Source organism: Arvicanthis niloticus, chromosome 22, assembly GCF_011762505.2.
Source record: "Arvicanthis niloticus isolate mArvNil1 chromosome 22, mArvNil1.pat.X, whole genome shotgun sequence".
Taxonomy (NCBI): domain Eukaryota; kingdom Metazoa; phylum Chordata; class Mammalia; order Rodentia; family Muridae; genus Arvicanthis; species Arvicanthis niloticus.
The window spans coordinates 14,703,426-14,721,756 of NC_133429.1; the positions used below are offsets into that span (position 1 = coordinate 14,703,426).

The 18,331-nt window shown below is 42.1% G+C and overlaps 1 protein-coding gene across 1 annotated transcript in view; it reads right to left on the reverse strand.

Moving 5' to 3' along the window:
• Positions 1-12,705: 12,705 nt before the first annotated feature.
• The window catches only part of Apaf1 (apoptotic peptidase activating factor 1), an 80,376-nt gene continuing 74,750 nt past the window's right edge, over positions 12,706-18,331 (reverse strand). Inside the window, exon 27 of the mRNA XM_076919968.1 lies at positions 12,706-15,113. Coding sequence (XP_076776083.1) covers positions 14,967-15,113 — 147 coding nt within the window. The 3' untranslated portion in view covers positions 12,706-14,966. The remainder of the gene's footprint in view (positions 15,114-18,331) is intronic.

Sequence of the window (18,331 nt, forward strand, 5' to 3'; positions counted from 1 at the left end):
AGTCTTAAGTACCCCTTATTCCCAATCCTCCATGACTGCTCCATTGAAGCACACACAGCCCAAAGGGAATGAAGTTTAGAACAGTTGGGACGGAGAGCAGATGGCAGTTTCCCTGCTGAGCAGAGGATCTCTCGAAAGTCAACAGCCACGGAGGGGTAGAAGCACAAACTGCTCAGACGGAAGCTGTTTTTCCTGGTGCAGAAGCAGCATTAGCCTAACCCAGAGATGAGGAATCCTGGACGGGACAGGAATGAAGTTTGCAAACAGTGGCAAAGAGAATTACTGGGTCATCTACTATGACCTGAGAACATGCCTGACATGTTCTTTGCTTTCCACAAGCCCAACGTAATGAACGAGGAGACCAAGGTTCTGAATGGTTGCAAACAAAAGAAAAAATTAAAGCAAGGAGTTCCAAAGCAGGGGCTGGGGGGAGGGCTCAGCTCATAAAATGTTTTCTTTGAAAGCTTTGAGTGTGTGCCTCAGAACCTAGGTAAAATACCAGACATGGTGGATTAACCTGTAATCCCCGTGTGGAGGAGGGAGGGACAGGTAGATCCCTGAAAGGTCACCGGCCAGCCAGCCTAAGCTTGTTGGCAAACTCCTAGCCAGTGAGAGACCCTGACTCAAAACAAATAAAAACTAGATGTGCATCTGATATTGATTGTCCCCTGGCCTACATGTCCAAACACGCATGTGCATATATGCTGTACACACATGAACATGAGCACACACAGGTGTCAAATTACAAACAGGCCCCTTGAAGGGAGAGTCAGGGTTATGGCTAACAACTTTCCACCCTCAATGCCGCCATCACCTGAGTACCAAGAGCAGACTGGGCAGCTGCTGGGTGCTGGCAAATTCAAAGCATCCTGGCCTCTGTTGTCCAACAGGCTCCTATCAGAGTGGCCAAAGAGCATCCCAGTGAGCACCAAGAGGGGGAAATCTGACTAACAGAAGCTCCTTGGGAGCAAAAACTGTCATCTGATGTTGACTCTGGGGAGCAGGAGGCTGACGCGTCAGTCATGCAGCTTAGAGCAGACACAGGAAACGAATGGCCTGAATACAGAACTGAAATGATGCTTTCAAGATCCTCCTGCCTCCCGGCTTCTGCAAGAGGAGCAGGCTGAATTACCAAGGGAGGTAGGTAGATAGCCAACCTCCTGCCCACCCCACCCCCCATGTGCGTATGTGCATATGTGCATACGTGCGTGCGCGTGTACATGCATGCGTGCAGTGAGTGCGTGCGTGCATGCATTTTCAGACAGGTATTGCACACCTCGCAGCGCCATCTTGAGATTCAGTTAGGTCATGTGTAGAGAGCGTCTTGCCCGCAGCATGGCCCTGAAGGCATTCTCAGAAAGTACAGCTCTCCATTCCTTTCTCCTAAACTGTATTTGTTCTCTCAGGAGTTAGTCCACACACGGCTGGAGATGTGGCTCAATTGTTAGAGTGCTTGCCTAGTATGAAAGAAGACCCTTTAAAACAAACAAACAAGCTTTGGCACTGCATTATAAAAAGGATACCTACCTGAAATCCCAGCACTAGAGCAGGAGGTTCAGAAGTTCAAGGTCATCCTGGACTCTATGAGTTCGAGGCCAGCCTGAGCTACTGGGCTACATGAAACCCTGTCTTTTAAAAAACATGTTTGTGGACAATGAGTCCATGGTGAGGAGAGTGGAACCACTACCTTACAAGGGAGGCTAGTGCCACTGTAAAGTGAGAGGGCAGAAAGAACATCTCAATCACACAAGCAGGTGGATGATCTTCCCCAGATACTGAAACTCTAGCCTGTGCCCACACCCACTCCCCACTGGGGATACCTAACCTGCAAATCTCCAGCTCTGTGGAGATGAAGTGAGGGTGGCCCATGCCTGGAGTGAACAGGAAGTGCTTCTGAGGGTGATAATCTGATGCTCTCTAACTCCTCAGAGTATCTGCTAGCCACCAGTCAAGTCCTTCGCATCTACTGAGTGCCCTGAAATCTACTCGGCAGCTCAAACTACACACCCAGACTCAGACCTTGGATGCCCCTAGTCCACGGTGATGGAAAATAACAGGAATATATCTTCTATTCACCTGTTCACTATGTGTGATCTGCTGGATTCCCAGTCCTGACTTTCTGACCCCATGAATGAATTTACAATGGACACCGGCAACTCACTTTCTGGAATTGTAAATGAAAATTCCCCAAATTTCAGTCTCCTCGCACTAGCAAGGAGACCCAGGAGCAAATTGCCATCCAATGCTAAGTGACTTCAAAGGCCTGGTCTCTGATGGGCACCACATTTGATCTAATTCTTCAGCCCCTTCCATTCGAACAGATGCCTGGAAGACTATTTCTTCTGCAGTTAACCTCATAGCCCCAGAGTAACTAAGGTTCTCACTCAGGTATCTTAATAACTGCTTAGCACATCTGCAGACGTGCGGGGAGGAGATGTGAGCAAGGAATCTTTTCCAGTGGCCATCTTCAGAGACTAGGAACTATTAGAAAGGCAGATCTCCTTCTCAAAAGGTCACCGAGAAAATTATAATACAGAGCATTTGTTGAATAATAGATGGCCTCTCCTGCAGACTTGGACACTCTGGGGATATGTTTATTCATTCCCTGTAATTTAGTAGCAAACCTCTTTTATCCAAGTGAAGTTTTACAATCCCCTAATGACGTTTCACAGGAAAATGATAACACAAGACCAAAAAGAAAACTCTAGTGCTACATTACAACACGATCTATCACCTTTGCAATAACCTCATGGATGGAGGAGCACGGAGAATCTCCTGTGCATCCAGGCACTTGAGAACTTCAATCACGTAACATTCACTGAGGCTCTAATTGCAGGGCAAGCTACATTCAGACTGTGGTGTTATAGCACAGAGTCTATAGATTTTCAAGAGTGTATGATCTCAGGGCTGGAAAAATGGCTCAGTGGTAAAGAGCACTGACTGTTCTTCCAGAGGTCCTGAGTTCAATTCCCAACAACCACATGGTGGCTCACAACCATCTGTAATGGGATCTGATGCTCTCTTCTGGTGTGTCTGAAGACAGCTACAGTGTATTCATAATAAATAAATAAATAAATAAGTTTTTTTTTTTTAAAAAAAAGAGTGTATGCTCTAAGAGGGGGGCTCAATATTCAAATAAGCAATGTAAGTATAAATAGAAGTGGTGACAGAAGAATGTCAAAAGAGGTGGGACAGACCATCAACCTGTGAAGGTCGTTTCAAAGGATATGCAAAAGATGATGGCAGGAAAAAATAAAGTTAGGGGCTCAGAAGAGCATAGAGAAGAGAACATTCCACGCAAAGCCACTGAACCAAGAGAGCACCCAGCACATAGGCCCAGAGTCACAGATTAAAGTTTATACAGAGACGTTCAAAATTAAGATTAGGAATTGCCATGGAAACAAGCACAAGTGGGGGCCAGGAGAGATGGCTCATCAGTTAAGAGTAAATACTGCTCTACCAGACCATCTAAGCTTGGTTCCAGCCCCATGATGGATGGGTCCACAGAGAGCTTACAGGAAGCAGACACTCCTTGCTCTCTTCTCACTGTGGATATAATGTGACCCGCTTTTTCAGCCACCTGCTGCCTTGACTTCACCACTATGGTGGACTATACCCCGAATGGTGAGCCAAAACAAACACTTCTTAAGTTGCTTTTGTCCATATTTTCCCACAGCAACAAGAAAAAGTAACCAATATGGGCTAGATTCAGTAAGAAAGGACTCAAGTCAAGAAGGAGGAAAAGGAATCTCAAGAATGAAAAACAGATTTCTGGATAAAAGCCTACGCCAGCAGAATGTGGGCAGTTGGGATGGTTTGTATATGCTTGACCCAGGAAGTGGCACTATTAGGAGGTGTGGCCTTGTTGGAGGAAGTATGTCACTGTGGGTGTGAGCTTTAAGACCCTCATACTAGCTTCCTGGAAGCCAGTCTTCTCCTAGCAGCCTTCAGATGAAGATGTAGAACTCTCAGCTCCTCCTGCACTGTGTCTGCCTGGACACTGCCATGCTCCCACTTTGATGATAATGGACTGAACCTCTGAACCTGTAAGCCAGCCCCAATTGAATGTTGTCCTTAGAAGAGTTGCCTTGGTCATGGTGTCTGTTCCCAGCAGTAAAACCCTAACTAAGACAGAAGTTGGTACTAGGGACTGGGGTATTGCAGTGATAGGCCTGACCATGCTTTCGTTTGGAAGAATTTGGATTTGGGGACTTTGGATTTGGAAAGCAGTGGAATCCTTTAAATGGGACTTAATGAGCCATCCTAGTAGGAATATGGAAGACTTTGTTGCCTGAGAGTGATTTGAACTGTGCAGACCTGGCCCAAGAGGTTTCAGTGGAGACGAATTTCAGTTATGTGTGGTATTTTGGTGAAGAATGTGACTGCTTTTTGCCACTGTCCAAAGAGTCTGCCTGAGGCTAAGATGAAGAGATTTAGATTAATTGCTTTGAAAAAGGAAGTCTCAAAACAGCCTGGTATAGATTCTGTTGTGTTATTACTAAGGTTTACTCTTATGAAGAGCATTTTAATAAAAAGGAGCAAGCTGAGAAAGGAAAAATACAAAATATATGGTTCAAGTATTAAAGGGGCACTGCAAAGTAGAATGGAGCAGAATCCTACAATCTAGAAGATAACAGATTAAGGGAGTGAGGCTTTAGGGCAAGATCCCACCCAGGAGAATTTAAGTCCAGGCAGGGAGATATAGGTGTTTAAATCCAGTAGATAAAACCAAGCAGATCTCAGAGTTCAAGGCCAGCTGGGGACAGAGCAAGTTCCTGCAGCTTTGGCCATGTGGCTCTGACTTTAGAGTTCAGAATAGAAGGGACTACTGGGACAATTGATGCTGGTTAGCTGGAGCTAAGAAATTAGTGGTGATTAAGAAGAGACCAGCATCATTGAAGTGAAATCTGGGAAGCATTTTCTGAGAGCACAAAGAAGCTGTGTTCCAGAGATAGCCAAGGTTGTACCTCATGCTGCAGCTGGACTTGGTAATGTGTAAGAGTCACCCAGGTGGTACTTTTTTTTTTTTTTTTTTTAAGTATAAAGGGGTCATGGAGAGCAGCTGAGGCTTGGCACTGTGAGAGGCCAGGGAAGGCCATTGGTAAAGATGCAGCTTCAGGTACAGTTGACAGCCCAGGACTGAAAGGGTCATAAAAACAAGTTGAGGTTTGTCACCATGAAGATAGCCTATGAGAGGCTATTGGTGGAACCTAGTTGCAGCAGAAGACCCAGCATATTGAAGATGCCAGTACCATAGGATGATCACCAAGAACAGCAGCAGCAATGGAGTCAACCAGAGCCTAGATGGAGATATGACCCAAGCCCTTTGGAGAAGGCCAGAAGATCATGTGTGGATCCCAGACATTGGAACAAGAAGCTTTAATGTTGAAGTTGCCTTCAAGACCAAGATATTTGAAATGTTAGAGCCATGGGATATCTTCTCCTGGGAACAAGCCCAGGAGAAAGAAGTTTGTTGCAATCAACAAAGATGGAAAAAAAGTGGAGATCTGAAGACTGCTTTGACATCAGACATGGAGATGCAGAGTTTGGAGTTTGCCCTGATGGTTTCCTGTCTTGCTTACAGTTAAGTGACTGGATGAAATCTCAGAAGAGATTGAACTTTGGACTTTTAACAATGTTGAGACTGCTATAGAGTATGGGGACTTTGGAAGTTAGACTAAATGTAGTTTTTTATTATGCTATGGCTAGGTATGGTCCCCATAGACTCATGTGTTTGAAAAGCCTATGGGCTCCAGGGAGTGGAATGTGATGGTTTGTATATGCTTGGCCCAGGGAATGGCATTATTAGGAGATATGGCCTTATTGAAGTAGATGTGTCACTGTGGGTGTGGGCTTTAAGACTCTCATCCTAGCTGCCTGGAAGCCAGTATTCTGCTAGCAGCCTTCAGAAGAAGATGTAGAACTCTCAGCTCCTCCTGCACCATGCCTGCCTGGACACTGTCATGCTCCCACCATGATGATAACCTGAACCTGTAATCCAGCCCCAATGAAATGTTGTCCTTATAAGAGTTGTCTTGGTCATGGTATCTGTTCACAGCAGTAAAACCCTAAGACAGCAGTGCATACTGGTAGTAGGCAAAGGCACCAAGAGAGAGTTCTCAGGGTGAACAAGCTAAGGGACCGCCTCCTGCACAGGGAAGCACTGAGGGAGGACAGAGAAAGCAGATAAACAATCAGAGTTCAATGCATAATATGCACATAAAAAAACTAAGCAAAAGATGGAAGACAGAGGACACACACACACACACAGTATAACTTTTGCAAAGTCACAATGTTTTGTTTTCTTTAAGTCACAATATTTTAACAGCCCAAGAGCCCATAGCTCTAAACTATGGGTAACAACTGGTTGAGTTCATAAAACGGACTTCTATGAATGTGGCACAACCCTTGAACAAATGTGCGAACCCTCTAGGCTCCTACAATTGCTAAACTGTTTCAGAACTTCCTTTGTCTGAAGACTCAAACAGCAGAAATGCGTCAGATTTCAAATTCTTAGACCCACCACCTCTCATAGACATAAGTTTGGTCTTTAGTTTCCCTCTGTAAGTAATTTTGCCTTTATTTCTCTTCTGGGAGTGATATGAGAGCCCCTGGTCCTCAAAAGTATCTTGACAATCTCAACAACCTACACAACAGGAAAATGGCTAAGAAATCATTTTGAAAAATGTTCCGCATCCTTAGACATCAGGGAAATGCAAAATTAAACTACACGGAGAGCTCCTCTCGCCTCAGCCAGAAGAGCTAAGTTCAAGAAAACAAATAGGAACAGATGCTAGTGAGGCTTGGGGGAAGGAGGGTTCTCGTCCACTGTTGGTGAGGGTGCAAACTGATACAGCCACTAAGGAAATCAATGTGGGGCTTCTCAAAAAATAAAAAACTATAAATAGAACTTCCAACATGACCCAGATTTACCACTTCTGGGCATATAGCCAACGGGCTCTATATTCTACAACAGAGCTACTTGCAAAGCCGTGTTCTTTGCTGTTTTATTCACAACAGTTTGGAAATAGGAGCAGCCTAGGTAGCCATCAACTGATGGAGGGTCATGGAAATGTAGTTCACACAAACACAGTGGAGTTATATTCTTTTCTTCATTTCTATATCTTAAAATGTCATTTTGTGCATATGAGTGCTTTATCTGCATGTACGTCTGCGCATCGTATGTGTGCCTGGTGCCCATGGAGGTCAGAAGAGAGCACCAGGTCTCCTGAACAATAAGTGCTGGGAATCAAACACAGATCTGCAAGAACAACAGGTGCTTATAACCACTGAGCTGTCTTTTCATCTGCAGACTAGTATTCAACATAAAGAGAAATAAAATTACTAAACTCGCAGGTAAATGGAGCTGGTAATCACTTTGAGTCTGGCAACCCAGACCCAGGAAGACAAGTACCATATGTTCCCTCTCCTATGTGGATCCTAGCTTTGAACGGTCAGAGGAGGGGAGACAGGGAGAGATACATGGGGGGATAATGCTTCTTTCAGACATTACAGGTTATCAATCAAAATGGCCAGCACCAGGGTGTGTGACTTCCCCGGAGTTGTTGGTTAAGGGGATTCTATAGATTCCTGCATAGTATGGCTGTAAACAATTGTAATTGTTCTTGGAAACTAATCAGAACTTTATGGTAAGACTACATATTTGAGTCATGCAGGAAAAAAAAAAAAAATCCAGCTGGCAGTGACCTGGAAGTTTCCTCCCTACTGGTAAGAGTTCATAGCACTGGGAGGTGCTATGCAGGTTGCTAGGTAGTGGGGAGGGGAAGGTGTAGGGGGGGTGGTCAAAAACAGTCTCACCAAGCCATAGCAATGGTAACATAACAACTGGTCTAGCATGCCAGACATTGGAACCATAGTAACATGAGATGCTGAAGGAGTAACCAGCTGCTTTCTAATTAGGTGTAAGATCTATTCCACAAGACAAGAATTCATGCTTCGTACTGTTAACTAAGCTAAGAACCCTTGGCTAGGGAGACAGAACCTACAATTATTTTGCTATGTGTATCAAACCATCTTCTAAAAACTTATCTTTATATTCATAAATTAATGCAGCTTTCACCCTCATCAGCAAAGCTTCTTTTGGCAGGGGTTGGTGGTTAATATAAAGATTATGGAGTGCTGGACCCTAAGTGGGACATATACATCATGCTCACTACCCACAAGACTCAGAGAACATGGGAAAGTGGCGGAAAGACTGAAGAGAATCACTGAACGTGACAATGCATTTGCACACATGAATTACCAACAGCTGTGGTTGCGTGCACAAGACCTGCACAAGATCAAGACAGTCAAAATCCTAGCATGGCGGGAAGAAGGGCTCACAATGCTCCACCCCTTGCTGATGTGCTGTTGGCAGTTGATTGCTGCTGGAAGAGGAATACTCAGGTTTTTTCTGGAATGTGGCCCCCAGTAAGTTGCCTATGTTCTTGAGTATGGCCCTGCACCCATGCACCTAACTAGACTAGGTGGGCTTTTTAAAAAGCGCATAAAGCCGGTCATAGTGGCACCTGCCTTAAATCTCAGAACCTGAGAGGCAGAAACAGGCAGGTCTCTGTGAATTCAAGGCCACCCTGGTCTACAGAGCAAGATCCAAAATAGTCAGGATGACACAGAGAGACCCTGTCGCAAAAAGAAAACAAAATGTAGGTTAGATTAGGAGAGGAACATGTTAGGGGGGTTCTGGTAAGAGCTGGATGGGAGAGAATAAGAGCAGATTTGAGTAAAATACCGTATGTATATATGAAATACTCAAAGAATTTTTAAAAATTTTTAAAGTACTTTGGGTGGGCTTACAGGAGATTAGGATATTTAGGGTTTTGACTTTCTGGTTGGAATAAAGAGATGTACGACCACAACTTTTGTAAAGCAAACTTAGCTAAGTGTAAGTAAGTTACAATTGTTCCCAAGACTGTATTCTATTTCTACAAAAGTATTGTTGGTTTATATAGTGCATGAAGATTAGATATTTTAATTAATACAGAAAAAGGTTTCATAATTCACTAACATGATCAAGCAAAGACAATGATTCTCCTTAAGTTATTTTTTTAAGTTATGATTTAAAACGTTTTCTTGGGAGCATGGACTATTTTTTAATGTGTAAGTCATTTATCTGAAAATTAGCTTCTGGTTGCTCTCTAGGGCTCCAGCAATAAGAATGCCAAGGAAATACATGTCATTGTCCTAATGTTCAGTGTTTGGTCTTTAAACATATTGAGATCATTGATAGCGATACCATTATTTCTGGTAACTTTGGGATATGCATTTGAAATCTCAGAAATAAAATGAAGATACCAAAGGAAAGCTCACACAATAGGAAAGTCCATGATACTACCATTGTTCATGGGAAAACAGAATAAGAAGTATCCACTGGGGAGAGAGAATAATCTAAGAGAGTCAGAAGTCGGACTAAGTCGGACTTATTAGTCGAAGAATGGCTAACAGGGTCAAATACTACTGGAAAAAAGAGAAGCTAAGGAAGAATAATGTCAAAAAGAGAAAAACTCAAGAGAAAAATAGGCTGCACAATAAAGACCATGTCAACAAATGGCCTTGGTCACAAAATTGTATAAAAAGACATGACTCTGAGAAAGGTATTTATGTAAGGATTCGAGTGAGAGAGGAGGAAGGGAGATAAGAAAAGGTGAAGCCAGGCAGTGGTGGCACACGCCTATAATCCCAACACTCAGAAAGCAGAGGCAGGCAGATCTCTGAGTTGCAGGCTAGCCTGGTCTATTGAGTGAGTACCAGAACAGCCAGGGTCACACAGAGAAACCCTGTCTGGAAAAAGCAAAAAACAAACAAAACAAACAAAAACCCAAAAGGCCAAAAGAAAAAAAAAAGTGAGAACAATCAGAATACATATACACACACGTTTGAAATTGTCAAAGAACAAACTTACCTAATTTAAAAAAAAAAGTCAAAATAATACTGAAAGTATTTTAAAGAAGACACAAAGTGGGGGGGGGGGTGAGAAAGACAGAAATCATACAATCATCTTAATACACTCAGAATCTTTCTTCATAGTAAGAAATAAGTGACAGCATAGGAGTAGAGAAACCAGGCATGACTGTATGAGAGAAAATTCAAAATATATCTAACAAAATCAGGAACTGAATAAGGGTGACCACTTTCTCTAATTCACTGTGGCGCTTGACATCTCAACTGGAGCAATAAAACAAAAAAGAAAAGGCACATAAATGGGAAACGAAGTCAAAGCACTCTTATTTGGAGATGAAATAATTTCACCAGAAAATTCTCATATCTAATAAACACCTTCAGCAAAGTGAAGTAATACAAGATCAACACAGAGATGAGTGGACTTCCTCTACACCAATAATGAACATTCACGAGACATGAAGACGAGAAAGAGGTCATGGAATAATTACCATCTGCGATTGCCTTAAAATTAAAAAAAAAGAAGTCAGTAGGCTAATGAACAGTTTTCAAAGAATGAAATATACGTAGCCAATACGCATATAAAAATGGGCAACCTTGTCAAAACACCACCCGAGAAAGGAGTCATGTGAGAATTCTGAGTGCTTGTGAAGAAACTCCAAGAAAACGAGAAAGAATCCTGTGACCTCAATTCCCTCAAACACACGAAACTGTTCTTGAAAGGTGCTCTCGTGCCCCTCCCAGGTGTAGCTGACAGGACTGAGTTTACTTCAGATTATTCATTACAACTGGCTGTTTGTATCTGTTCTTGCTACGTGTGGCTTGTCTATGTAATTATTCAGTTTACTCATGCGACTTTCCTTAACCCCCAGAGTATAAACTGTCAGATGCTCTGAATAAAGTTACCTATTGCATGAGACCTCAGCCTGCCTCATTTATTGGCTCCACTCTCCCAGGTACCACCTTTAGATCGGTGACACGGCCTCACAAGCCATCAGAGAAAGAAAATTTTAAGTTGCAATGAGATTCCGTCTCATCCCAGAGTGACCATTACTAAGAAATTTTAAACAACACACCACGTGTGATGGCGCACACCTTTAATTCCATCAATTGGTAATGAGGCAGGTAAATCTTTGTGAGTTCAAGATCAGCTTAGACAACACAGGAGTTCCAGGGCTACATAGCAAGACCCTTAGTCTCAAACTAAACTAAACAAAACCACAAATTCTGCTGAGAATGTGACCAAAAGAAACATAATACACAGCTGGAGGGGATGGAAACCAACCACTGTGGAAGACTCTCAAAAAACTAAAATAGTAGGTAGGTTATGAACCAAACCTAGATGTCCAAAAATAAAGTAGATAAAGAAAATGTGGCTATGTGTACACAATGGAATTCTTCACAGCACCAAAGAAGAAAACTATGTTTATAGAAAAATTGATGCACCTGGAGATAATCACGCTAAATGAATTAAGTCAGCTCAGGACAAATGTATATTGTCTCTCATTGTGGTATCTATAATATATATCTCACATATATATGTGTGTGGATAGATAGATAGTAAATATATTTAATGTGCTATATATTTACATATATATGTAGATATATAGAGACAGATCTCAAATGTAGCAAATCCATATATGGCATAGACGTTCTAGAAGAAAAATTTGGTAAGAGAATAATGGGGACAACATGAGAGAACAGAGGTGGTGAGGGAAGGGCAAGGGGTCTGCACAAGACGCTCAACATACATTGGATACTTGTATTAAAATGTCCTCATATAACACTGCCTCATGGGCAGTAAATACACACAGTAACAGTTATAAATAATAAACAAACATGACCACAATTTCCCAAAACTCTAGAATATGACCCAGAGACTGACCTGAGAATACATGGAGCAAAAGTTGAGATCAAAAGCAAAGTATTTCAAACATGTATTTTATATAGAGAAAATTCTCCAAACCTTAGAAATGACGTTGGAGCACAAAAGCCATTCAGAACTCTAAATAGACATGACCACAGAAGACCCTCTCCTCCACACATTAAAGACATTAAAAGAGAAAACAGCTCACACGGGGAACCCAATCAGAACACGACCTCCTCAAAAGAAAGAAGAGAAAAGCCAGCACGGAACAAAAATCCTTCCAACCAAGACTGCTTTAGTCAACAAAGCTGTGTTTTAAAATTGACAGAGAAATAGAGACATCTCACGAAACACACAAACTAAAGCCATTCCTGGCCACCAAGCAGGCAGTGTGTGTGTGTGTGTGTGTGTGTGTGTGTGTGTATGTGTGTTTACACGTAGGTAGGTTCATGTGTATGAGGTCTGAGAACAGTATCAGATGTCATTCCTGATTGCACTTACCTTATTTTTGGAGACAGTGTCTCTCTGTCAACCTGGAGTTCATCAAGCCAGCTACACTGGCTGGTCAGCAAATCCTAGTGCTTCCTGGGTTCTGAGAATCCAACAAAACTCCTCATTTTTTTTTTTTTTTGATTGTTTGCTTTTTATTTTTGTTTTTTTTGAGACAGAGTTTCTCTGTGTAGCCCTAGCTGTCCTGGAACTCACTCTGTAGACCAGGCTGGCCCCTAACTCAGAGATCTACCTGCCTCTGCCTCCTGAGTGCTGGGATTAAAGGCGTGTGCCAGCACCACCTGGCTACCCTTCAAGCTTATAAAGACTGATCCCATCGCCCCAGCCCACACCTGAAGGCTATTATCAGTCTCCTAACAGAAAAAAAAAAAAAAAAAAAAAAAAAGAGGCAAGGATGGAGCCTAAAACCAAAATGTTTTTCCAAAAATTTCAGGAATTTTATTTTTGTTTTTAAAATTCATGTTTAAACAGTATTCCAAGGCAAAATAATAATAACACATGTAAATTTAAAATACAAAAGTCTTCAAAGCACATAAAACATGATACAAAACCATCTTCACATATATAAAGTCCAATGTAATTTTTCACATAAAAAGTTCAGCAAGGAAAGGGCTACACGTGGTTATCTAGGCTATCAGAGCTGCGGTGTGAGCTGCAGCTGTCTCCTTCCTCCGGTTACTTTGTCTTTCTCTCCACTTTAAGACAAAGACCATGACTTTTTAAAAACTGATTGTTACTGTTTCACTTCATGAAGCCCAGCTACAGAAGAGACAAGCCACTAACCTTATCTGAAAATCAAAGTTTGATTTGTTCTCAGCAAGTTCTAGGCAAGACATACTTCTCCAAATATGTTTTATAAAATTAAGATTTTCACTTATCACATTGGCTTATATCACAGTAAATATGTAAAGTAGCTCCTCAGCCTAACAAAAAAGATCATAAAAAAACTTCCTTAACTATATACAAGATTTTGTTCACTCTATTTATAGCTCCTAAAAATGCCCTGTGGGAATATCTAATCTAAAATCCACCCAAGGGCTGGGCGTGGAGCCCAGTGGTAGAGTGCTTGTCTAGTGTGCACAAGGCCCTGGTTTCAATCGTCAGCACCAGAAAGAAGTAAAACCTAAAGCACACAAGTGCCTCATTCTCTCTGCCCACACCACAGCCGGTAATACACACTAACAACAGAAACTGCTTCACTGACAGTCAACTATAAATGCTGAGACACATTAATTCCTATTGCAAAATGAAGATATTTCAATTTTTATTTTCTATGAAAGCTACATCTACTACTAATTTATTATCTCCATTGTCCTTAACATTTCAAGGGACAGTGATTAGACTTAAGCTTCAATTAAAGATCCTCAAGGGAGGTTAAAAACAAAACTAGATACTGATGTTGATGATCTGCATCAAAAGACACCTCTCCCAGCTACTTAGGAGTCTGATGGAGGAGGATCACAGTCATTGTACAATACAAAAAATTCTCATTTCCCAGGGAGACACGAGTGTACGGGGGAAGGGGTTTCTGTGACTCCTGAAAGTCATAAAGAGAACAGCACTGGTGATGACCTACAGGTAAAGAGATCAAAGATCACAGGTCATTGGCTTACTAACACCTAGCTATGGACAAGAGGCTAAAAGAGGTCAACTTAGTCAACTAGTAAGTATAAAACTGAGAGAGACAGGTGGTGGTGGCACACACCTTCAATCCCAGAACTCAGGAGGCAGAGGCAGACTGATCTCTGAGTTGGAGGCTAGCCTGGTTTACATATTGAGTGCCAAGACAGCCAGGACTACATCGACCCTCTCTTTAAAAACCAAACAAAACAACTAAGAGAGTGCAGGGTGGTTGGTGCCCAATTCAAAGGCACTGGCAACCAGAGTCCAGTTAAACACAGCTATCCTCTGATACAGGGAGAAATCGCTCTAACACATGACTAGTTCATAGAACTGTTGAAATCCAATGCTCATTGAGTTAGCAAAAGAAATGTTGCAGACTGCACCATGACACAATATCTTAAACCAAATTTAAAGAGTGCAAATAAGCAACATGATTTATTTGGAAAACCATACCCCCAGGGGGTAAGTGTGGTTCAAAAAAAAAAAAAAACCAACCGTTTTTTTTGTTTGTTTGTTTGTTTGTTTGTTTGTTTTATTTTGGTTTTTCGAGACAGGGTTTCTCTGTATAGCCCGGGCTGTCCTGGAACTCACTCTGTAGACCAGGCTGGCCTCGAACTCAGAAATCCGCCTGCCTCTGCCTCCCAAAAAACCAACTGTTTTACCTTGCGGCATAGCCTGCATAATGACAGCATCAACACAGAACTCCTTCAAATTATTCTCATTAATTTTGCCAACCAATTTGAAAGCATCATGGAAGTTTACCAGTAGCATAACAAGGTACATATTTACATTTCATTTGCACGTTAAGGGCAAATTGTTAATAACAATAATGACTATATTTTTTAAAAAATAGAGTAAAAGTGTGTTCATTTGTGGAGATATACTATGATTCACCCAGCTATACACATTATTGATCCAGCTGTAAACACTTTTGTAATGTCTGCAATACTGCTGTACAATTCACAGCTTTATAAAAAGTCCATGTACAAGAGTTGAAATTTTTTTTCCAATTCAAACTTAAGGAGCTAAACTACATTAATACTTAGCCATTTTACTCTAAAACCTGTAAAATGTATAAAATACCAAGATTGTCAACAGTTACGTATGTTCTGAAGTCAGGGGACACATGTATTTTCTTGAGGTTTGTTCCATTTGTGTAGAAGGTCTGTGAGGATTCCCCAGTGACAACATTCCACCACTGTTCAGAGAAAAAGAGAACTTTTGTTAGACTGGTAATTCCACCGCACGGTAATTTATAAAACCAGCTTCATCCCTTAGTGACTTCCTGATTCATTCATTCTCTCTCTCTCTCTCTCTCTCTCTCTCTCTCTCTCTCTTTTTTAAACCAGGAATCAAAAATTTATTTGATTCAGTTTAACAATAAGATACCGGCATACTCTGCAGTACATTTTTTAAAATTTAAGATTATTTAAAATACCTGATGAAAACTGAGGTCCAGTGGTTGACTACTGGTATTAAGTTACAGGGCTCCTGTATTTAAAGTGGCTACCAGGGACTGCTTTCCATTCTATACTCTTGGTCTCATGATTTATTAAGCACGGCAATTAAACACGAGTACTGATCCATTATATTTTAAAGGAAGAGTGTCATTTAACAATCATTCTCAGTGAACAACAGGACAGTGGCCGCATCAGCACAACACATTCACCCAATTAGAAGAAAGCAGGTAAACCACCCTGTGTGAACTGTTTGCTGCCGCCTGAGCGCTGCACACTGCCTCGGTGCTTACTCTAGGGCCGCGGTAGAGAGGCAGGGCTGTGGCTGCTGAGTGTTGTGGTGCCTGCCCTTAAGCCAAGCAACAACAGGAATGACACCTGAGCAGGGTCCAGCCTTGTTGACTAGCCCTGGGGATGACCTCACGGCCAAGTCTGCACCAAGGGCCACTGCACCCAGGGCCAATGCAAGGCATTCCAGAGAAACAATAGGCACCAGAGAGCTGGTTACACAGAGTGCATTGTGGAGGGTCTTCTCCATGAAATGGGTACGTGACTGCTTCTCTTCACTAAGACATCCTTCTATAGCCATGGGCTATACTCCAACAGATACCCAGACTATTCCCAGTACAGACAAAGAAGGAGAACAGTATTTCTAGAGAAGCTCTTTCACCAGGATTCTCTCTCTCAGGATTCTCTCACATAAAGGCTATTTATGTGACAATCTATGCTGAATACTGATCACATCAAATGAAGCAGGTGCTCTGACCACATCCTTCCCTTTCCATCACTGAATTCATCAAGCGTATAACACTACTTTTAGCAAATGGTGTTCACGGAACTTACGGTCCTATCTCAGAGCTAAACTAAGGGCAAGAGACAATGCACACAAATGTGGTTTAGAAAGGTGTACAGTGCGCCAAGAGCCTGAGCATCTCCACCAGAACAGTGTGCTCAGGACAGAGCCTGGCATGGCAGGACAGATGCTCACCTGTGTTCAGGACAGAGCCTGGCATGGGGCTTGCCCATGAGACTAGGTTGAGTATTTGTCTTTGCCCTTTGTAGTAGAACCTGATAAAACATATATAGCACCGAGTTTGGTAAAGCTCACTGAAGCAGCATGCATTTCCTGAAACTGCGCCATACCTGAAAGCATAAAGAACTCATCCAGCCCGAGGAGACTCGCTTGTCTTCAGAGACTAAGGCTTGTAGAGTGCGTCTCCTAGACCTGACTGCCTCACTTTAGGGTACCTGGGCTCCTGAGAGAATCAAGACTTGGGGGACAGTGGAAGTGGACAGAAAAAGTGGAACAGTTTCTGACTCTCAAATGCAGTTTCACACAGCACACAACACACACACACATACACACACACACACACACACCATTAAAATGGACTGCTTTACCTGGAAACAGTAGCCCCTGGATCAGTAGGGACTGGAAATACACGATTTCATAACTGCAGCTAACACAGGGATTTCAGGGTAATGAATTACTCAATATACAGCTATATAATATACAGCTATACAATATACAGCTATAGATCCAGGTTATCAGAGATTTATCCAAAACCACGAGATGAGCAACACCAAGCCCATCCTTACGTAAACTACGCACTTTATGTAATGATGATACATCAGAGCATAAACAAACATGAATATCTGATGCTGACAGTGGAAGAAGCCCAGGTATGCTTAGAAGTGAAAGGTATATAAATACTATCTGTAGTATGATACTATTACCATTACACCCATCTTATAGACCAAACAACTGAGGCAAACAGAGGTAAACCTAGTGAGTGACAGAGCTGGAATCTGAACTTGGGTAGTCTGTCCCCAGACCCACTCCTCAATCATGGCAGTGCTCTTCTGCCTCTGAATATAAAATGTCTTCATTATGACCATGTGTTCCACATGCTAAATCAGCCTTTGCCTTCAGGTGTATGAATTATTGTAAACGTGTCATTCCAGCAGTCTTACTGATGATATATTTTCATTTATAGTAATTTTGAAAGGTAAGAACATTTTAGCTACTAGACACCTATTTTATCTTGTAGGCACTCAACACACCGATCGGATTTTAAAGTAAACAGACCCAAAAGGCCCAATTTCTTGGCCATTCTAGCAGCTGTTTCTTCTTACTCCTAATTTGTTCTGAGCCTTTGGATGGTCTCATTAACATGCCAGGTAGATGCAGGCTGGGTTCTAACGTAATTAGTTTAACCATGCTAGTAATCAAACCAGAAGGCAAAGCACTGACTGTCACTTCAATACACAGACTACACATACAGCCTATAGCTTCTTCCAGCCTCAAGACATGATCTTTACAGTACAGCAGCAGATCTATCCTGCTACTTTATTTCAAGGTTTGCCAAGAACTCTGAAAAGCTTCTCTTGATCTCTGTAATATCCTACAAGGCAGACACGGTTATGTGAGGCATTCTACAGAGCCCAGAGAACACAGAAGCTTGGTGTCGATGCTGGGCAGTTAAGCTTTTAACAGTGAAGGACTTTCAGCTTCCAACACAAAGGCAGAAACATCTCTCCTCTATGCACCATCCTTAGAGCTTGGAGTTTTTATCTTTACACTAAAGGGGGACAAGTGGCACTAATAGTCCAGGAACTCTTGATGACTAAATGAAAGTGTGCCCCAAATGATATACATGAATACAACATTAAGAGACTTTTATCTCCAGTGCAGGCTGTAGAGGTATCATCTCACACACTGAAAGCATCCCCCACTTATCTCCTATAAGCTGGATATTTATGTTGAGGAAAACTGCAATGATGTGGGACCCTCATAACCAAAGCCTTCATTCAGACACAGCTGAGCATCCACACTGTGAGATAATGAGAATCATCTTCACCCGACTGTTTTCAGTAAACAGCAGCCAGCTCACAGAATCTTACGGGACCCATTGTAAATGACAAACCTTACAGGATGCCCAAGTGGCCAGCATAATGC